At 31.4% G+C, this 22,513-nt stretch overlaps 8 protein-coding genes across 8 annotated transcripts; 5 read left to right on the top strand and 3 right to left on the bottom strand.

Moving 5' to 3' along the window:
* Nucleotides 1-339: 339 nt before the first annotated feature.
* On the top strand, nt 340-735 carry OCT59_019010 (uncharacterized protein; the record flags this gene model as incomplete). The annotated part of the gene is made up of 1 exon (XM_066135755.1): nt 340-735. The coding sequence occupies one exon, from the start codon at nt 340-342 to the stop codon at nt 733-735; it is 396 nt and encodes a 131-aa protein (XP_066005015.1).
* A 234-nt stretch (nt 736-969) lies between these two features.
* Nucleotides 970-1,852, top strand: OCT59_019009 (uncharacterized protein). Its single transcript, XM_025316320.2, has one exon. The coding sequence runs from the start codon at nt 1,019-1,021 to the stop codon at nt 1,496-1,498; it is 480 nt and encodes a 159-aa protein (XP_025180813.1). The 5' UTR covers nt 970-1,018; the 3' UTR covers nt 1,499-1,852.
* OCT59_019008 (uncharacterized protein) lies at nt 1,800-2,787 on the bottom strand (the record flags this gene model as incomplete). The annotated part of the gene is made up of 5 exons (XM_066135753.1): nt 1,800-1,815; nt 1,973-2,166; nt 2,267-2,364; nt 2,422-2,601; nt 2,781-2,787. 5 exons carry the CDS (start codon nt 2,785-2,787, stop codon nt 1,800-1,802), a joined length of 495 nt encoding a protein of 164 aa, XP_066005014.1.
* A 4,619-nt stretch (nt 2,788-7,406) lies between these two features.
* On the bottom strand, nt 7,407-10,785 carry OCT59_019007 (uncharacterized protein; the record flags this gene model as incomplete). Its single annotated transcript, XM_066135752.1, has 9 exons — nt 7,407-7,699; nt 7,762-7,779; nt 7,860-7,867; nt 7,939-7,958; nt 8,050-8,061; nt 8,142-8,161; nt 9,142-9,223; nt 9,295-9,525; nt 9,592-10,785. 9 exons carry the CDS (start codon nt 10,783-10,785, stop codon nt 7,407-7,409), a joined length of 1,878 nt encoding a protein of 625 aa, XP_066005013.1.
* A 2,551-nt stretch (nt 10,786-13,336) lies between these two features.
* OCT59_019006 (uncharacterized protein) lies at nt 13,337-13,656 on the top strand (the record flags this gene model as incomplete). The annotated part of the gene is made up of 2 exons (XM_066135751.1): nt 13,337-13,436; nt 13,511-13,656. The coding sequence occupies 2 exons, from the start codon at nt 13,337-13,339 to the stop codon at nt 13,654-13,656; spliced, it is 246 nt and encodes an 81-aa protein (XP_066005012.1).
* An 82-nt stretch (nt 13,657-13,738) lies between these two features.
* On the top strand, nt 13,739-14,389 carry OCT59_019005 (uncharacterized protein; the record flags this gene model as incomplete). The annotated part of the gene is made up of 2 exons (XM_066135750.1): nt 13,739-13,874; nt 14,103-14,389. The coding sequence occupies 2 exons, from the start codon at nt 13,739-13,741 to the stop codon at nt 14,387-14,389; spliced, it is 423 nt and encodes a 140-aa protein (XP_066005011.1).
* A 2,386-nt stretch (nt 14,390-16,775) lies between these two features.
* OCT59_019004 (uncharacterized protein) lies at nt 16,776-17,639 on the top strand (the record flags this gene model as incomplete). Its single annotated transcript, XM_066135749.1, has 4 exons — nt 16,776-16,809; nt 16,869-17,149; nt 17,251-17,373; nt 17,451-17,639. The coding sequence occupies 4 exons, from the start codon at nt 16,776-16,778 to the stop codon at nt 17,637-17,639; spliced, it is 627 nt and encodes a 208-aa protein (XP_066005010.1).
* Nucleotides 17,640-20,705: 3,066 nt separating this feature from the next.
* Nucleotides 20,706-20,912, bottom strand: OCT59_019003 (uncharacterized protein; the record flags this gene model as incomplete). The annotated part of the gene is made up of 1 exon (XM_066135748.1): nt 20,706-20,912. One exon carries the CDS (start codon nt 20,910-20,912, stop codon nt 20,706-20,708), a length of 207 nt encoding a protein of 68 aa, XP_066005009.1.
* Nucleotides 20,913-22,513: the final 1,601 nt, after the last annotated feature.

The raw sequence follows: 22,513 nt of genomic DNA, 5'->3' as shown, positions 1-22,513 counted from the left end.
AAAAACATATAAAATTAAGAACAAAGCAACCAGTGGTCTAATTTTAATAAAAAAACTTCGCCTATATAGAGCTAGCATACATAACCTTGACTTCTGAGATCGGCTGCTTTTCTATGCGTACGCGTCGAAAAAAATAAAAAAAAGTAAAAAATTTGCGCAATTTTATAGTAAATTTTGATTGTGTAACCAATTTATGGTGGTGACAGTTCTGGTTATTATTGATCAGTCTGTGTAACCTAAAGTTGTCCCCCCCGTTAATTTATCTAACCCCTAGGTAATATATTAATTACGGAGGTAGGTGATGATGATTTTAGGGTACCACTTATTGGTGATTTAGGAATGTGTCAACCAGTAAATAATGCAGAGCAATCAGTTAAAGAAGGAGGAGCTTATGGAGTATTACCTTATATGGCACCAGAAGTTTTATGTGGATATCAATATATAAAAGCAGTAGATATTTATTCATTTAGAATAATTATGAATGAATATATGTCAGAAGAAATTCCATATAATTGTCCGCAAATGCTTACTGAAAGTTTCGATCTCATATTATTCAAGTTTACGTCAATTTGTTCTGAGGTAAGAGGTTTCTCTTTATTCGCTTTCATAACTTCGATATCCCGTAAGCTACGGACGCCTTCAAAGAATACATCAAACTATGGTAATGATAGATTGAGTTATTATTTTTATAAACAAAATCACCTTCAGTTATATATGAAATCATTAAGTTCTTAAGGGTCATAAATTTAAAAATCAATAGTCTAATATAGACAAAGCTTTATTATTTTTTTTCATTGATACAGAGCATTTATAAAACGAATCCCTATAATAAGACTTTTACAAATAAACTAAATCTGTTAATCAGCTGTGTAACAATCGAATATCACAAGATGAGATCTCTTTTATATCAAGATGTGAGTCATAGCGCCAACTAGTATATATACAACTGTATTCTGAGGTGATAATTATAATTATAAAAATTAAAATTATCCTCACTTATTTACATAAAATTATTATTATGCCTGTTGGAATTGTACAAGTCATGAACAATACTGGTTTTAAACTTTACTATAATAATATTGAAAGTGGGCGTACATTTGAAATTGATCCAAAGACACAACAATATGAAAATTATGGTTGGATACCATGTTCAGACTTTTATGATGACACACTTCCTTATGCTAGTTCTGGTAAACATATTAAAATACAACTTAATAATTACACACCAATGAAAATTTCAGACAATAATTGGAAATTTAAAATTGTTGGTCCTACTGGTCCTTCAGGTGAAGAAACAGAGGATTGGTATGGTTCGTTAAGAAATGGGGATAAATATATTATAAGATTAGATGAGGTTAAGGACAATTATGGAAGTAAATTTTCTATTATGGCTTATGAATATGAAGATAAATATAAGTCCACAGGTGGTCATATTGTATCTCAAATAATTCAACATGCAGCTGCAGCTTTTGGAATTGTCTTAATGGCGAAGATTTAGTTATTTCTTATGTTTGTATTGTAGGAGTGGTAAGGTATAGGTTGTGGAATTAGATATATGAATACATAATTATAGTATGGGTGGGAAGTACAGAAAGTATCTAATTATGTATCTCTAATAGTGAGGCGAAAATTTGAAAAATTTGATATTTTAACATTTTAACTAGTAAAGTTTCAATTTTTTTCTTTAGTGAGGAATTTAAGACATATATTTATTATTTATAAGAAATTTAAGAGAGCAGGTTCTGTGACTTATCACGATTTTATTTTATGATCAGCTTCTGTTTTGTTTTATAATTAAATTATTCTTTTTTTTTTCTTTGTTTGTTAATAAAAATGTTTTATTTATTTATTTATCGCACAAATGATATCAGAAATGTTACATATAAAATAGAGTAAAATAAAATAAAAAATAAGTAAACGACCATTCCTATAAACGAAAATAAAGCATTGAAATCACAATATGTGTTCGTACTTGGTTGCTGGTGTGAACCTATACGAAGGCAAGTTTGAACTCCGAAACTCCAACCAGAAAAAAATATCACAGGCACGGCCCAGTCGATTTCGCAATAGACTTGCTTCAATCCGCAAAAACTGTTGGCAAACGAAGATTTTTATAAGGGCATTGCTCAGAATGCTGTGCAACTTTATCAAACCGTAAGCGTAAGGCTAGTGAGAGATGCGTTCACAGGAAAGACTTTTGGAATTATCACAGATGCAGAAAAATGTATTTTATGGAAGAGAGGAAGAAGCTATCAAAACCAGTTACCGTTGTGTACAATGATGAAGATTTGTAAGCTAAGGTGTAAAAGGTACTCGGACATATTGCATGATTGTTGGAGGAGGCACAGAAGCTGGATTCTGATTCTTAAAGTGAAGAAAGGGCAATAAAAAAAAAACTCTTTCTCTCTTCTAAGGCACTACGATTATCTACTTTGTTCACGCAAGTCCGATGGATAACGTCACCACAAACATTTATAACGAGCGATCTAGGCGGATCTTCTGAAAAAATAGACATATCGCAATCTCCGCACGGCCCATTATCAGGAATAGCTTCGTTCGTTTTAAATGACGAAAAATCTGGTTCTTCACGAAGAATATCCTCTGGGAGGTATTTTAATATATTTAAAGCAAATATTTTTAGGGATCTGTTGCGAGCTGGTTGCACATTATAAGTATCACTGATAGAGGTACGAGCTGGTTGCACATTATTGTTTTGAGTAGAGGTAGTGGGTATAACGAAGTGTTTATGATATCCTCAATATCCTCCATATCCTCCATACCCTCCATATTGATATCGTCGGCAGTGATCTTTTTTACATCAATTGTAGCTTCGGTTCTCCATACCCTGCCCACTCATTACTCTTGTGGTCTGAAAAAAATGTCGCTAGTTTGCTTAAACAGACGTTTTTATAGCACTTGAAATTCACAGGAAAATAGATCCAGATCCGATTCGGTCTCCCCCTGAAAATCTCCATTTAATGACGCATGCATTTCGTCATTACGTTAATCCCCCTTGTTAATCCCTAAATTCCATACGCGAAATAAAGATTACCAAAAATGGCCTTCCTTCGGTCAAGACCTTCAGGAGATAACCTATCCTGATAGTTTTCTTTTTTCGAATTTATGAGAAAAAAAGTCCTTGAGCGGATAGGTTGCTTAGAAATGGGACGAAAGAGTTATTATTTATGTATGGAATAGACGAACAAATAACTTTGAGACTTACATGGTGAAAACCTTCCTAGCAAAGTCTGCAAGCCTCGACGTAGGTTCCCATTTTCATTCCATGACGCTCAAGTTTTTCTTCAGTCAGCTTGAGAAAGTCTCGATCATTAACTCCGCTCGTCAATGTTACTGTCTCCAGTAGTAGCGGAAGTGGTGATAGAAGCTGGTGTATTTACAATATCTGACAGCGTTACGTTTTTTATAGGCTCGGGTGAAAAAAATATAAAAATGATGTTACGTTCGCCGAAAGCTGAGGTAGTGAAAAGAATTTTATTTGCGAAAAAAATACCTAGGCTAAGTATATGTGAGAAATTCCCCTGTCGCACAAGACCTGGCTGATGATCCACTTATTCTTTTGTCGCGCTTATCTAAGCTGATGATCATCACTCCGGATGCATATTTTTTTTTTTTTTTTTTTTATAACGAAGTCAACTTTATTTAGAAATAAGAAAAATCACAAAAAAAGGAAAAGATCTACATTATATAACATTTAGTAAAGAACACGATCGAACTAATACTATAATATTATTAGGGACTTAAGATTTTATGTTCAAAAGAACTATCTACCATCCTGCTCACCCAAATAGGTTCACTAAACTATCCGCATAACTACTACTATTCGTATGGACTTCGGTAATGTTATATAAAAACTCACCACAACTCCTTTAATTACTACTACAACATCAAAGATAATAAAAATAATACTACGAAACACTACTGTAATCAACAATATTATAGTAATCTATTGTATTACCCCCAAAATAAATATGACTTTGAAGACTTTGTAGATTAAAGTATTTCTTATTTTTTGATTTACGCGTTTTGTCAATAAACTGCTCTTTACCAAAATGTTGTTTTTTAACATTTTTATCAATTCCCAAACCTCTATCAATTTCATTAAGTTTATTACACCTCACTTTCCAAAAAATCATAGATTTATCCAAAATTTCATTCCTAAAATTATATGACAAAATTTCAACTTTTGATTTCGTAGATAATAATTGTTTAAAAAAATTAATTAACGAACAAGGAAAGAAACCTTTAATTAAATCTATGAAAGTATGTGATCCTCTGATACTTCAAGTTTCCAAATATCATTGAGATTTTTAATATGTTCAAGAGTAATATGATTAATAGGATCTAAAATTTTATTAATTTCTAAAAGAAGCCAATTTTGTACTCCTGAAATTAAATCATCCATATCCTCTCGTCTTTCTTCACAAAACCAGATATGATTAAAATCTTCTTCATCCTCTTCACACATAGGACAAAATCTTTCTTTATATAATGAAAATAAAGTTCTTTTAATTTGTTCAATGCAAGGAAGTTCTTCAATCATCAACTGAATTTTGCGTCTTCTAATTTTTAATTCTTTGAAATCAGTGTATAATTTTTGTTTTTCTCCCAAAAAATTATTAAAAAAAATCGACCAATCTATTTCACATTTTCTATACTTATCATTTCTATTTAAATTTAAAAACCTTTCCAAATTTTTCGTATTGGTTGTTAATGTAATTAACTTTCTTAAAGATTTTTCTATAACTATGCCATTCCATTTGGGAATCCAAGGAAGATCATAAAAATTATTATAATTTAAATTAATTCCTAAATTTTGATCATTATGTGCCAAAGAAACAATATTGTTGACATAATTATTTAAAGAATCATCTGTATGAGCATTAACTTTAAATATATTAACAGATAAATTATTTTCTTTAATAATATCCATAATTATTTTCCAAAGAATGTTGTTATTACTAATTTTAAAAATTTGTCTAGTAACTAAAGTAAAATTATAAAATTTAAATTTTTCAAAATTACTAATAACGCTAGCACTATCTGTATAAACTGTTAAATTACTATTAGAAGGTGCTATTAGCAAAGTAATTAATAAAGCAAAAATTTCTGCACGTGTTGATGAAATCCAATTATTATAAGATGATATTAATTCCAAAATTTTTTGCAAGGACAAATTATAAAAAGTTGTTCCAAAAGTAGCTGATACATATTCTTTGGTAATATCTTTAATTGAACCATCTGTATAGCAAACAAAATCTTTAACATTTGAATCATATAAAATTTTTCTTGAATCAAATAATTTCTGTTTATCTAATGATAAATCTATATATTTTTCAATAATATCTAAACTATTTTCATCAAAACGTAATTGATAATTATCATATGAAGAGTAATATAAAGGGTTTCATTTAAAAAATTGATCATATCTTATAATATTTTCCATATACAGTTGTCCCCTCTACAGTCACACCCTTCGGGACCACCAAATGGTGTGACTATGGAGAGGTGTGCTTATAGTGAGGCTTTACATGTACAGCACATCTATGCAAAGTTTTGATTTGGCGTGATTATATATAATTTTTTATTGTAAGTAAAATGAATGCTAACTTGATTATCAGATATAGAAATCATATTATAAAAAAAAAAAAATAATAATTTTAATTTTTCCTACCTTCCACCTTACCAAATTTGAGCTTATACAATTTTTTAGCCTACAGCATAAACTGACAAATGCATACATGAAAAAATGCATAAAGTTACCACTCCTTTTATATCCATTTTAACCGTATTTTAAGCAAATCTTATTGTTATTATGAAATTATACTATGAAACTGATGAAATAATTATCTTCAGAATGTGATATACATTTTTCAAATATAAATTCAATCACGTGAAATGACTATAAGTGGGGAATTTTCCATATGTTAACTATTACATCGGGATCAACGATTGCTGTGATAGTGACTATAATCAATTTGTGACTATATAGGGGCATTTCACTATATAAAAAATCAGGACTTGAAAGTGGTATGACTTAAGAGAGGGTGTGCTTATATAGGGGGTGACTATAGAGAGGGATAACTGTAATTATGTTGTGCTTCCTTTAGAAGATATGCCTTATATCCCTTCCATTTAATAAGTCTTTTATATCTCACTTCATATATTTCAGTTTTTATTGATTTTATTATACATTTACCCTCTATTTGACCAATATTATATTCACAACCATTACATACTTTAATAAACAAATTAATTTCACTTGTGTCTGATATTCTTTTAAAATGTTCAAAAATATATGTAAAGATAGAGCTTTTCTTCAATTATTTTTTCCATAAATATTTTCAAAATGAAACATATTAAAAGATGTTATAATATTATTAATATGAATATTAATTGGTAAAAATTCATAACCACCCAAATTTGTGACTACATTATTATTATCTATATATTCCTTTTTAACATTATAATTTTTTCCATTAGTTGTAACTAAAGACTGAATTTTTTTATATATATTTGGCGTAGTGCTCTGCACGAGCCAGTCTAGCTTGAGCCAGCTCACGAGCTAGCTAGGTATATCGAGCTGAGCTGAGCTGCGGCTCGTAATCAATTTGGCTTGGCTCATTTGAGCCGAGCTTTGATACAGCTCGTTCAAGCTGGCTCACGAGCTATGAACTGGCTCGCGAGCTCCAGAATAAGGTTGCTTGCCGAAACCTGTTTGGCCTAATGCTGAAAGGTGAAATCTCTTATATAGTGCCGAAATGCTGAAATGCTGAAATCTGTCAAAATTGCGAAACTGCCAAAACATGCCAAAACCTCTATAATAGGTTTTTCTGTAGTTTTGGCATAGTTGATCATAAGATTTGCATATAGTTACGTCAAGTTACACCAATTAGGCCGTTCCAATAAACAATTATGTTTAACAAGAATCTTCTCTAAAAAAAAAAGGGGGGGTGGGGTCAAAAAAAAAAAATTACAGATTTTTTTTACAGTATTATTGAGCGTAAAAATTGAGGGGGGAGTATTTATTATATTAATTTTTTTTACAATATTAAAAACTTTTAAAATAAGAGGGGATTTTATATTTTTTTTTAAATGTAAAAAAGTAACTATTCTTTATTTTATATTTTAGTATTATTTTCAATTATACACGTTGCTTTTTTTTCATTTGAAGTTTACCTTTTGTAAAAAAAGTTACACCATTTTTTTGACAAACCTCGCATAAAGGATATACTGTTCTAAATCGGGATAAAACTTCTGGTGATGGGTTGATAAGATTATCCTCCTCACCACAATAGTAACAAACTTGTGAATGTTCAATTCTACATGAATAATAAGTCTGCTCAATTGGTGAATCACAAGCCAAATTCATTCTAACAAACACCTTATTATATAAAGGATGATTTTCTGGAACAATAGGCGAACCACATGTATATATATGCAAATGTTTCCATAGCTGTTTGCAATATTTCACTATCGGATTCTCTTAATACATATTTACTGAAGATGCAGCGTAATTTTGTGCAAGATGTACAAAGAGCAAAATCACGAACCCTTGCAGCAACTAACATTCCATCTGGTGCAAGCTCTTGACATACTAGGTTATTTTTTTTACTTGGAAGGTCAATTTCAGTAGTATTACGTCCGTATAGTGAATTGAAATCTTGATAGTGATCGGGATCTAAATTAAATTTTGATAAATAAGAAAAACCAAAATTGTTAAAAAATATAAAATTACCATACCACTTGAAATTTGTGGGTCTGGCATAAAATGTAATTGATTAAAAATCTCCTGTGGTAATCGAATAGGATCACAAATAACACATTCATTTTTTCCGCACTTTTTGATCTTAAAATAGCCAATATAAGTAAAAGTAATAATTTCAAAGAAAATAAATAATCTATAATGTAAAATCATACCTGGAATGAATATTCTCAAACTAAACAATGAGATTTAATAAATTCTTGTAAATCAACACAAGTACGAAGTTTATTTTTTGAAGTATTATTTTGAGTAACGGTAGGATCAACCTTTTTTAAAATCTATATTTTTACCCAATAAAATAGCAAAATTAAGCACGTATTGCTCATATATCCATGTAAATACAAATCAAAATACTTACATCAAATAAATTATTAATTTCTTTGTAAGTAGCTGGGTCAATACACTTAAATTTCTGATTATGTAATTTCAATCGGGTAGTTCTATTTTGTAAAATTTCTTGAGTATCTTTGATAGCTATTTTCATTTCCTCGCTTAAAGTTTGATTGTATAATGCTGCATTTTGAATTTCTTCCATTGTTCCCAAATTTTTAAAAACTTTCTCAGAGTCAGAACTCATATCACTTCTCTTTAAGGCTATACCTTGTAATCCAAGATTTATAATTGACATTATACGTTCTGCAGGATTTGACCATGAATGATATGGTGCTGTTCGAACTGCTGCTAAAAATCAAAATCTCCTTCCAAAAACAGACAAATCATTGCAAGTTGAACAGAACCAAATGTAGTTTGATGGTCAGCGCCACCATCAGTATAAATAACTAGCATTTCGGGCAAAATAGTATATTTTTCACGTAAACACTTTAACCATTCAGCAGAATGCCTAAGTGCTGAGCTAGGTTGAAAAACAGAGTCCTTATAGGATACATATACTTGCCCTTGATAGAAACTTTCGCTGATATCTTTAGGAATATTACATAATAATGAAACTGATGGTGTTATTGAAAGTTTTGTAAAATCATGATCACATGATGTTAACTCCATATCAGCAAATGCTAATGTAGCTTTATTGCGAACTCCTGTTGATGTTTCAACTATTTCTCCGATTGGAACTTTATGTTTGTCATCTGCAGATATAAAGCAGGTGAAATTTCGAAATTTGATAACAAAAAGCCTTGTATAACGAAACAATGCAGCACAATAATGTGCATCAGGATGAGATTTTTGGAGAAGTCTACTTTGCACTTTGTAAGAAATGTTAAATCGACCAGAATATTGTATAGCAGTTTTTGTATAGATGTTTTTCGGCCAAAATTGGAGTCTAATCCACTCACTGCTTGGAATTGAAATTGTTGAAAATTTTTTTTCATCATGCTTAGCTTTTAGGCGTTCTATAATACTTTCACGTAGTTCTTGAATTGATATTGCAACTGGCATATACAAATTTGAGGTATGTCGTTGATCATGTACTGCTAAAACAATCTTTAAATAAAATCAAAATATTCATATTAATACTTTTAATATTAAATTGGATTATTAATTAAATTACTTACTTCATTAAAATATGCATCCATTTCGTTCCAAAATTCATCAAATTTAGTTCCTTTAAATCCTCCATTTTTTCGTAAATCAAATACAATATTTGGATCTTGAGTTTCATACATCAATTTTATGCGTTCTTGTACTTCTTGAGATATCAAATTTGAATTGCTTATCGCATTTCCAGTAAGATCTTGATATAGTGTACATAATATAGCAGGTGACAATCGTGTATAAAGTGAATACTATACAATATAAAAAAATTTTAAGCATTACATTTTGTTAAGATTTACTTAAAAAGTTTAACTTACTTTATTAATCACATTTTTTCTCATTTGCCGTGTACTGTATTTTGGTAATGACTTGTGCGCTTTTAGTAAAGATTGTGACTCTTTAGTTTTATCAAATAACTCAACGGTATCTGGTCTTTTCCAAATCCAATTTAAAGTACCAATATAATTCCCACTATAGTAACGATATAATGTAATATTAAATGGAAGTTCCATTCCTTCCAAATATGCAGCTTGAAAAACATTGTGTGGAATAAGATCGTCAATGCAGATAGGATCATACTCAGCCTTATCTTGCATTAAATTAATAATATCGGTATATTTATTACTCATTGATGAAGTTTTATTAATATCTAATAGTACTTTTATGTGATCAATCCCATTTCGTATAGGTATACTACTGCTATGAATAATGCGCATCCTATTATTTACATTATCTAAATATTCTACATACTTTTTTGATGTCGCACATAATTGAATAACTTCATCGATAAATTGTTCCCATTTTTTATCACTTGCCCACGGTTGAATTAATGATTTTTCTAGAGCTTCTACATGACGTTTCAAAGTTTTTGCTTGAATTTCTATTTTTTTATGATGTGAATTATTGTAGTATTGATTATAAGATGAACTTGCTTTATATTCTGGTAATTCTTCTATAAATTTTGGAAAATGATATGATCGTTGAATAAACTTGCTGCGATGTGGATCAATATACCAGATAAGGTTACTCAAACGGGATACAAACTGTACCCCAGAAGTTGTGTGAGCGTTCCCAAACCACCCAAGTTTTTGGATTCTTAAAAGATCAATAACGTGATTATATAAAAGGTTATTTCGGGTGGTTAAACCTTGTGCTAGAGGAAGATGAATATTTGTAGCATTACTCATTAAAATATTAAAGGCATTTTTGTGAATTTCTGCTTGAGAATTATTGATATCATCATAATCATCATTCCATATGAATCTAATATGTGTAGCCTTTAAAAAAATTAATATTTCTAAGTTTTCTTGAATTCCTTTTAATATTATATGCCAATCTTTTGAATTATCTTTTTGAAAGTCAACTGATATATTCGCGTTTGGTATATCATTAGTAGAAAGAGCCAACTTTAAAAGATCAGATAAAAGTCCAGGGGGTTCAATACTTATTGCTGAAGATTTGACAATTTGTTTCCCGTTTTGATATACAGAAACTAGCAGGTATAATCTCATGATTTTACACGAAATTTTATACTCAAAAAGGTACGTGTTTATTTAAAGAAATAACAACGAAAACAAAGAACTTGAGCGAAGAAAGAAAAAAAAATCTGCGAACAAAGAACCAGTAATATTACTTTAACAGGTAACACAACATTGCATAAAGGATAAAAAATGTTCCGAATATTGATATGCATTAGCGATCATGTGAATTTATCAATTTATCAAACTTTTATATTTATTTTATAGTGAAAAAATTTAATATTAATATTTATACTTAAAAACTGAATATTCGGGGGGGGGAATATATTTACTTTGCATTTTTCTAGTATCTATATAAAATGTAAATTTTTGAGGGGGGGGGATTTTGTTAAACATAATTGTTAATTGGAGTGGCCTAAATATTGCATAATACGTAGAGTAACCCGAAATTTTTTTTTTTTTTTTAAAATGAAAAAAAATGAAGGAAAAAAATATATATAGCCCATCGGTTCATAAGGAAGGAGGGTGGGCGTTATACTCTTAGATTTAGGATTCATTATTCTTATTATTGAATCTATAATCTAAAATCTAAGATATTAAATTCGCAGGCAAACTTTTCGTGTTGATCACAACCAAAAAAGAGTATACTTTGCAAGTGTTTTGATGATCGTTTGACCGGGAGTCTTGGGGCGAGAAGTAAGAACTGTGAAAAATATTTCGATATATCTACTATTTTTAGATTAGTAGTACAAAGTCACGTTACCGAAATTTTTTTGGTGGTGTTCTTTAGGGTAGTTAATTTTTCTGGGTGCTGTTGAGGTAGTTTCGCACTGTACACTATATGTTCGGTTCATACTAATGAAAATGCACATATTATCCGAAATAAAAATTTTATAGTTATTATTGTTAACGCGCAGATCAAGAAAAGCAACCAGAGGCGAGAAAACCCTTACTAAATCTCACCATTAGCGAGACAACCTTAGATAGAGAGAAAAAGCTTCCAGCTCCAGAAAAGTTAGACCGGCCTAGAATTTCTAATCCTGATGATCATTTCGTATGGTGGGGATATAATCATGATGTGCGCCTCTAAGAAAAAACTTACACGTAACGAGGTGTATGATGCTATTCAGGCTACAATTGCTTGTGTATCAAAAGAATCAAGAGCATGGATTCTCAAGCATAAAAATTCTGACGGAGGATTGTATTTTGGTATGAATCATAAACTAGATATTGGTAAACGAACAATTAATATACGTAGTGAATTAGGCGGAGAGCCGATAAAATTAATATCATTAATAAAGAAAACAGAAGATGATTGTCTAATAACTTATGCGGATATTGATTTCCTACCATATCCTCCAAATGCTATTCACCGAAAGCGGAATTCTTTAACCTTTTCTTAGGCTTTAAAGCGAAGCCAGCTTCCCAGATTAATTGCAACCTTGTAAATCCGATTCTTTGGCATATAGAAAACGTTCTTTGTGGTGGAGAGTGTATATGTCCTTCGGTGGATTTGGCTTCTAGTTTCCGCCCATCATTTCTCGTTTTACGTTCTCCCCACGTTGCTGAAAGAATATTTTCAAACTTTATCCGAAAAAGACTATTTGAGCCTGAACGTGTATATTCTACTTCTGACCTTGGAAAAATTCTTGGAAAATTCAACAGCGCCGTTCAAGGTCGCAAGCTTATAATTATGAATGAAACCAGAATGGCAAAAGATGAATGGCAAAAAGCGAATGGCCATTTGAAGTCCCTTATAACCGAAGATTACGTCTTGATAGAACGAAAAGGATTGGAGCCTCAAGTATGCGGTCATTACCCTGGGTTCATGGTTCTAAGCAATCACGATTCACCAATACAAGTAGAAAAGGAGATGGCCGTATTTTATGCTTCGTGTTTTAATAATTTAATATTTAAATTTTAAAATTTTAATTATAAAATTTAATAAAATTTCTTTTAATTTATATTTTATTAATTTGTATTTTTTTAATTCAACTTATAAATTTAATTTAAAAATAATAAAAGTATTATAAATATTAATTTATTGGATGTTTCCGCCCGATGTAAAGGAAACTTTCCATATTTCAAAAGGCAAGGTGAAATTCTTGAGCACCCTGATACGCCTGGATCATTTATGGCATATCTGCTTAGTCTTAACGTCCCAAAGGACTGGTATCCGCGTGATATACTTGAGACAAAAATGAAATCAGAGATGGCGCGACCAACTTTCAAATTCCATTCGAGGATAGAGTAGAGAGACTAACCTGTAATGAATTATATCAAAATTACCTCGAGTGGTGCAGAGGTAACGGGGAGAAGTCATTTTTTAGTAACATCGTCGGAAAGAAATTTTCCTAAATTGATATTGAGCGCAAACGAGAGAGTTGTAGGAAAAGAAAGTGGAGTTATATTCTTGATCGCACCAAGATTGTAGCTAAGCTCTACGGCGCATCGAAGAATTCTCCGATAGACCCCATACCGATTTACCCGAAAACAAGAACACGGATATTCCTATTTTCGAAGTGCCAGAAGTTTCATTCAAATCAGTGTCTGCTACGTCTAGCATTGGTGTAGTTAAAAATGCATGTCCAAGGAATCGACTCCAGCTCATTTTGATAACATGACAGCGGAGCCTGATATTCCAATAGCATTGACTTCTGGTACAACTGCAATGTTTGAGATGGGTGAACTTGCTAAATCAACGGTTGCGAAAATTTCGTCTGAATCTAAATCTTGAGCCTTCCATTCTCCTATTTAGAACCCAGCGTGAAGAGAGCTATCGATCATGATGAGGACCCTGATAAATTCATGATTATTACGGAAAAGGATATTGACTTAGCTCGAGAATATCGAAATAGAATGATGTCAGACGCTGGGATTATAGCTTTCGCCAAAAAAAAATGATATGGTCCTGACGGAATTATTTTGTATGGACGGGAGGGAAAGATTAATTAGTGAAGAAATACAACTTCTCAATTTCGAAGAAATGGGAACTCCCAGGGTATATGTTTATGACGATGACGAATGGAAAGAAGCATTGATCTATAGTTGCGAGACATCTCATCTCTGGTTACAAGTCGGGCACGAAGTGGCAGAAGGAAGAATTGAACTTTTTCTGCATGGTATAATCCTGTATTGGTAAAATCTATTTCTATCAATATAGCCTAATACCAAGCCCAGTTCGTTATAGATCATAATCTCAACGCAGAGATGCTTTCCGGTGACCTTCTAGCAGAAAGAGTGAAAAGAGTCCAAGCGCGACAACGACTTCGAAATGGATTTAATTTTAGTAACGAACAAGTTACCGCAAAAGTGTCACTGTATCTAATACCTCTACAACTATCCAAGAGGCAGAATCGGAAGGAGGATCAGTAAATCTATGCCGAGTTTGCAAGAAGAGTCAATTAAGGAATTATCTCAGTATATTGTTCAGGAGAATCTTAGTGAAATGGAAGTAAAAACTATATGCAGGACCTTAGTTGAATCAGCCTCAAGTGCTAGTTCTGCCTCATCACATCTCTCCAGAGATTTGCGCAGGCTTAACACTTCAGAAAAAATAACTTCTGCTACGTTAGATCCAGAAACAACTCGATTAGCTAATGAAGAACAAAAGGGAAAGCGCTTGCTCAGGGATTAATTATCCGGATCACTTTGCGCCAGAATCAGTCAAAGAGAGATTGGATGGTTTGACGTGACTAGTAACCTGATTTGCAGGCACTTGCCGATATAATGATAATGCCCTGTATTCGACCTGCTGAAGTTAAAGTTTAAGAATAGCTAACGGGAAAGTAACTGGCTATGCGAAACATCGAGGTCAGGCAGACATTACACGTGTATTTAAATCATTGGAAAAGGATGAGGAGCGGGCTAGACAGCTGCTTAAATGGATTCAGGGTGCAATTTCTTCTGAAAGGATCCTGATAAACCTGGTGTCAATTACTTCCACACATACCTAGAAAAGTACGATTTCCTCCCTAAATATTTACGAAATATAGGAGCTGTATTTGCAGTGGTAAAATATGGAGCTACAAATTTATCAAACGCTATGACTATCGCATCCGAAGCTTTAGGGCATTGTCCTAGTAATCATACCTCCCCTGTGCAAAATTATACTATAGTGAATTATCTTTGATGGGAATTAATCATCGGTTTCACTGAAATTTATATTTTTTCGGACAAGATATGGCATATATCACATTATCTGTATAGACAGTTTAACATGACAGTCGATCATAAGCATTCATCAGATTGTATGTTCAGCGTACTTAGATTATTACTATTTTCGGCATAGAGAGCTTAAAGAGAAGGTTAAAAGGCTAGAAAGGACCTTAGACAGACTGGATAGGAAACTATGTGAAAGACCAAACTGGTGTAGAGCTTGGAAAAGAAATATCAGATTCATCAGATTCATCCGACTCATCTGAGAAAGAGGCGCCTTAGGAAACCGATTGCATTGTAAAAGTACCTCATAGGCGACGGTAAAGGGCTGGAATTCTGAGAGGGATTAATGTCAGCCCGGAACAATGATCGGAGCAGTGATCATCAGCTCGGAAGAATTTGCTGAGCCATGAATTGTACGACAAAATAAACTGATCACAGGTCTGTGTGACATATTAGTTCTCGCATAAATCGAAAGAAACCTATGCATACTAACCTCTATCTTTTTTCCCATACAAACGCGGGAGGAATGTGAAATTGCTTTGTTGTAACACAGGATCTACCGTATATGTTGATATTGTCGGCAAAACCATATGCTATGAAGGGTTGAGGACTTCGCAATTCCAAGATCGTCAGGAGTAAAACTAAGTTTGAGTCTTGCGAGGAAGATCGCTAAAAGGACTCAAGATTCCGATTTCATGCACTTTCAAAGTATCCCCCTTTTCTCATATAATTCGAAAAAAAATAAATACTATTCTTCTGAGTTACCGCAGGTAATGAAGGAGGGATATAAAGTATGAAGGGAATGGTAGAAGTTCAACCAACCTTCCCGCCGCGAAAAATTAAGGTACGTTTTAAAATATATTATTTTATATAGAAATAATGTTTCAAAGCATATTTTCAACCATACAAATGAAAATTTATTCACTATGGACCTTTGTATCTAGGAAGAAGCGTATAATGGCTGAAACCATCAGAATTAATGTTCTTGTTATCTCCGCCGAGTCTGAAAATCTCACAAAACGTAGAATTATAACTCTTGAGACAACTTTCGATAACACCATCGATCAGTTGAGGCCTATGATTATGGAGATTCGTGGAAAATATTCTATACAATTTGATCAATATAAGCGGAAGGAGTTTTACGGCTGTAGAGAAATGTTTCCATACGAATTAATTTCCAAACATTTCCCCATCTCAACCTTTTAATGAGAAAATTCATGTCATTGTAACAATTGAGTGACTTCTGTGATATATCTATGTACTGTAAGCCGGCGAGTCCGGCAACAATTATTTTTACACATTTATTATGGGTTAAATCGGCCCAATCTGTTTTTATTTTTATCTTGTATCAATAAAGTGAGTCTTTGCATTTGCCACATAACATTGAACATTTCTTGTTTTGTATGAAAAATAATAATCATGTCAGCTGCAGAGCTAATAACCCATCAGACCTTGAATTATTGAAACAGCTCAAACTGAACTTGAAGCTGAGAATGTAGGGCTTGGGGTGTTGAGGCGGCGAAACGCCAAGGTTGAGGAAATACTTGCTAAACTTAGGAGAGAGAATTCTGAACTCGAGGTCGAACTTTGCGAAGCTAAAAACGAAAACGAGAAGCTTAGGAGGAAACTTGAGAGCAGAATCGAGGAATTGGAGAAGAGTAGAGCGAATACTGATGCTGAGAACACTAAACTCAAGTCTAGGGTTGGTGAGCTTGACTCTAGACTCGCGAAAATAGAATAAGATTCTTCGGTAGTAGACGAGCAGCCGCAGAACGAACAAATCAAGGAAGTGGTATCGGAGGCTGTTGATGTATCTGACTCCTTAGTAGATCCGTCCAGTAATGCCGCGGAAGTCAAGCCTGATGAAAGAGTTACTTCGTCTGAACAAGAATCCAGGCATGTGCAAAGTAACAACTCATCTAACAACAGTTCATCAAATTCTAATTCAATTACAGAGCCAAAAGTATCAACCAAAGGAGAAATAGATGTCGAGGATTTCTTGAACGAGAAGCTTAAGCTGAGGAAACAGGAAAATTTTAGTGAAGAGATTAAACAACGCAATGAACGAAAGGGGTTAATTCAGAAATGTCTTACTAGAGGTATCGAATCATGTGACCAAAATTTCCAAGACCGCGCGGTCGTCCCGGAATCTGATACTATCAGTTCAGATGCATTTGTGATAAAGCACTTATCGCAGAAGCACATTGGAAGCAAATTAAAAAGAAATTTTATGCTGGTATTACTATGGAAGAAATTTTGTATTTCAGGAGAAGAACCTATGCATAAAAATAAAAGTGAAAAAAAGGCAAAAGGATTAATATACGATGAAGTCTGAAGCAACTTAACATCCTTCGCAAGAAAAGATCTCAAGATACAGAATCACCATTCCCGGACCTATCAAGAGATAGTTTACGCAAAAAAACTCAGAGAGCTGTGAAGATCTACAAATTGGTTGAAAGGGTAGGAATAGAAAAATCAAATATATCAGGTCATATAGTGCGAATGAAATATTAAAGTTTACTAACGAAGAAATTCAGAGAATTATAGACCACTTCACCGAAAAGCCTAATTTGGATTTTACCGATGATCATGATGATTCTACCGATTCTAAGGAGGCCATTATCAAGACAGCTGATTACGATGATGATCCTTTTAAGATTCTCGAAGATGAGGAAGACCCTTTTATTGCGATTCGTGACGAAATCCTTGAGGAAGAAAGCAATTAAATAACACATCTTCCTTTGGTCGGTCCAGCAGCCAAAGAAAATGTCCCTACTCATATTGCTGAGGAAGATATCCAGGACGAAATGAAATCAAATGAAGAAAACTCTTTTATTGCGATCAGCGATTGTTTGGAATCGATTCTTGACCGAAGGGAAGGGTCAGAACGAAACAACATCAAATGAAGCGACTCCAGCTAAGGTTGCCGACTGTGGTGAGGCTGCTTTTAATAATATATTAATCGAGAAAAAAAAGTCAGAATGAAACGTCAACAAGACACCCAGAGATCATGGCATTAGCATAATCCGCTGTAGCACGTCATTGGTACCGCAGGTCATGTGTAAAAATGTTAAACATTTTGCGCCATGATTTTTGGATCACCTGCCTGAAATGCTATCAGAAAAATATTTGCCGAAAAATAGGGCTGTGCAATGTTAAGATTTGTAGCCGTAATGACATATCCCGAGATGTTGAGAAGATAAAAAAATTAACGGATTTGGGAATGTTTCTAAAAAGAGGAGTAGTCGACTGTGAAGTTCATGTAAATTAGCGTCATGTATAATTGGTAAAGAGGGTTGCTAAAACTAACGATTCTGATTTGTATTTAATTTTATTAATAAAGCAAGTCTTTACATTTGCAAATATCATTTGAATAATTCCCATCGTGGGAAACGTGTATACTATAATATTAATCTATTTTTTCGGGTTGATAAATGTGATGATCAATAAGAAACTTCCCATCAAAATTTTACTATCACGTGACATTTGGCCCGCATTACGACATTATGCACTAACGTGTGAAAATAAACAGTGACGGGTAAGATGCGACAAATAAGTTGCGTGAACAGTAGAGGTTGTGATGATATTTTTACTGCCACGTGATAGTAAAAATTTGATGGAAATCAGGTCACCCGATTTCTGTCTTATTGGTTCCTGTTTTTTTTGTTCATTATCAATCAGGATAATCCCAATTACCAGAAAATGGTGCAAAAGAAGTACATTAGGATTCCAGTCGGGATATTACAATAGAGTACAATTTGATATTAATAGTTATTTACTATAGACATATCAGTATACCGATTGATAACTTTTCAATTAGCATACATTTTTATTTATCGCCCATTTTAAATTAGTACTTCTTAATAAATATTACCTCAAAAAAATGATTTCCAAAAATTTGCGATTATAGGCAATTTTATTGTATCATTATGTGAAAATCCGGCACAATTGGCATCATACCAGACACTATCTGGTACTATGCCAGGTACTGATACTGATGTCCATTGCCCATCATTTTTTTAATTAGCATCTGGTAAGCCTTGTCTGTACCACATTAACATTTAGACACGTGCCAAGCTACTATGAATAAGTTAATCACTTAATCACTTTATTAGTATCATTTATTTTTTCTCTTCTAGTTAATGGAAAAACTTCTTTTAAATATATCAATACAAACTTTCATAAACCTTCAAAATAAAAAGACAATAGCAACATGTTCAACAACAGCTTCATGTATAATTTTGTTCAGACCAGTTCTTACAGAACAGCAGCAAGTTCAGCAACAAGCTCTTCCTTGCCAACAGCCTATTCTTTCTTAACAACACTCTTTTCTTTAACAATCAACATATACTCTTTTTTAGCAGTAGTATGATCCTTTAACTATACAATTTACCTTTTACTTTACCTCAACAGCAAAATCAAAATTTCAGTCAACTTGAAATAGAACAAATAGAACAAATAAATATATAATTGTGGATTTTAAATTATCATTTCAGTTATGTTTTAAAAATTATTTATTTTAGGTTAAAAGAGATGAAGGTAAAGATTGTGATCAAGATCCTTCTAGCAAAAAGTCTGAAAATAAGTGGGATATAATGAAATCAAAGTTTTACTTAAGAAAATTATTCAGCTTGGTCTAAAGGGAAGAAATCCAAGTTTTATAATGAAATGATAAAAAGTATTTTACCTAACAAAGAGGCAAATGTAATTAAAAGTAAATATTTATTTTTTTCTTAATTCATTGTTAAATTATTAATATTTTTTAATTATTTATTTAGGTAAACTCGCCAGATTAATAAAGAAGTATAAATCAATTAAGAAACATAATAAATTAATAATCAAACTGGTAAAGATAAAAAGGACTGGTATTGGTATGATAAAATGAATATGATCTTTGGACGGTTGTCCCAAATATATCACGTGACGTTATACAAATTTCCAAAAAAGGAAATTTCTATGCAGATCAATTAATTCCGGCCGGAATTAAAGATTTATTTAATTCAGCAAATAGAGAAACAGGTATGTTTGAAGAAGAAGTAGTTGAAATCAAAAAGGAGGATAAAAAACAGAAATAAAAACCTAAAAATAACATTAAAGTCATGGCTACAGCAATAGCTGAAATGGGTCAGAAATTAAAAAAGGAACAATTAGAAGTTGAAAAGGAGAGGTGGGTATATAAAAGAGAAAGATCAAGGATAGAATTTGAATTAAGAATAAAAGAATTAGATTTGAAATTTTAAAAAAGAGATTAATTTTATATTTTAGCCTTTATTTTTATATTATTTTTTTTTTTAATTGAATTTAATAAAAAGTTAAAAATATTGAATATTATTGAAATAACTGGGTTATTATCTAATTTCTTTTTAATTTTCCTACTCCTCTTAAAGAATTTTTATTTAAATTATAAATATTATTATTATTTTCATATAGTTCATCCTAATTATTATTATTTGTTTCTAAGAAATTATATAAAATTATACAACACTTAGTAAAATAAATGGCGTTTAATATTTCCTAACATTTAATTCTTTAAACTACTAAATTTATTTTTAAATCTACCAAATGCTATGGGATGTAAAGAATAAGTAATATTAAATTGTGTTTCTAAGTTATTTTCAGGATTATTAAAGGTTTAATGAGAAAGATGGATAGTAGATATGCAGAATCTCCAAGTAAATAATCCCATCCTTTTATAAGTATAAAAATATTTTGATAAAAAAAAGAAATACACTTTGGCATCATGAACAGAACCTGGTCATCCTATTTTATAGTTAATAAAAATGCCATGATGATCAACAATATCTTGATATTGAGTGAATACTATTCCAATATATTTCAGGTTGTTCAAATGGAGCAGTTTCCAATATTATATGGATATCATCTATACCAATTATATTATTAAATCCTCCAATATTATTTAATCCTAAATGAACTATTCTTCTTAATTCACCTATTGGCCATTTAACCAATTCACTTTTTAATGAAAGGATAGTAGTCATAACTCTTTTGCAATATAATAAAGAGTATCTTCAGTACCTTTTAAAATACTATATCTTGAATATATACTAAAAATTTCGTCTTTTGAAACCAATCTTCACAAAAAAATAGCTAATTGTAATTCAACTGAAGTTTTTTGATTGTTACTAGTTGGCTGAAAAATTGGATGTAGTTGGATTTTTATTAAAAAATTTTGAAAGCTTTATGAATCCATCCTCATTATTTTTTTAAATCTCATATCATCATATTTAGAAACAATTAAATGCCATTATTCCTGAAATTTAAAACATTATAAATACAAGATTCTAAATAACAAGAATTTAATAACGAACATAAACCAAGAAAAACTATTTCTTCATCATCTTTAATTTCTAGTTACTTTTCAGAATTATTTAAACAATTTAATGATTTTTAGTTTGCAAAATTCCTTAACCAATCCAAGCATGTGATCAGAATTGAGTATGTTGATCTTAATTTCGATCAGATTATTATATAAATTTTTTTTCTTATTTTATATTACAAATTCAAATACCTATTCTGATAGAAGACTATGAATTAAAGAAAATATTTAATAGTTTCTTGATAATTTATAATACTTTAATTACCTTCTATTATACAAATATTAAGATTGGGAGTTCTTAGAAATTATATTCATTAAAAATACATTTTGATTCCTTTTAGACTATGTATGATAATAGTTAAAGTTGCTTGCCAAAAATAAAATAACTATTAGTAAAATGGTAAAAATAATTTTGACATTTCAATATGACAAAATGATGAAATTATTCTATTATTAATAAAATTGACCAAAATGCAAATTATGAAATAGAAAAATAATTTTTATAACAATTCAACATGATATAATTCACTAATTTTGACAAGTAACTTTAATAATAATAGTATATGAACTACTTTCCAAATTCTGAATAATTAATGTTAGAAACTGAATTATTGAATTGTTTCATCTTATATTCAGATGTAGTAAATAAGAAAGTAAAAGGAGTAGAGGATCAAGAGTAGGGATAGCAATGGTTATGATTATAACCATTTAACTGACTGTTTAACTGCCATTTAACCAACTGTTTGACCAACCATTTAACATTTGACTAACCATTTTTAATTATTTGACTGACCATTTAATCAATTATTTAAGTAAATGGTATAACTGACCATTTAACTGACTGTTTAACCAATTTTTAACTGACTACATATTGGCTGATTGGGAAATTGGGCCTTAATTGTTTCCCTAAACTATTAATATTACATAATCTAATTCTCTAAAAACTCAAAAAAATTTTCTTTTTTATACGTTTAAGCTCTTTTTTACTTATGTAGAATCGCGTCTAACCCTCTTTTTATTATGTATATTATTATGTAAATCACGTCTAACCCATTGTCCCTCTTCCTAATCCATTGTCCCAAGTACTATAATCTGTCAAAATATATATTGTTTATAACAGATGAGTTTCTAGAGTATTGACGCGAGTATACTGTATATATAATAAATGTAAAGTGGTCACCAGAAGTATATTTAAGTGGCGTAGTTTAATTTATTGGCTGACAATTGATATGACAGTCCCTCTTACTGATCACAAAAATATCC

Source organism: Rhizophagus irregularis, chromosome 28 (assembly GCF_026210795.1).
Source record: "Rhizophagus irregularis chromosome 28, complete sequence".
Taxonomy (NCBI): Eukaryota; Fungi; Glomeromycota; class Glomeromycetes; order Glomerales; family Glomeraceae; genus Rhizophagus; species Rhizophagus irregularis.
Note: the sequence above shows the minus strand (reverse complement) of the source record. Positions and strands in the feature narration are given on the sequence as shown.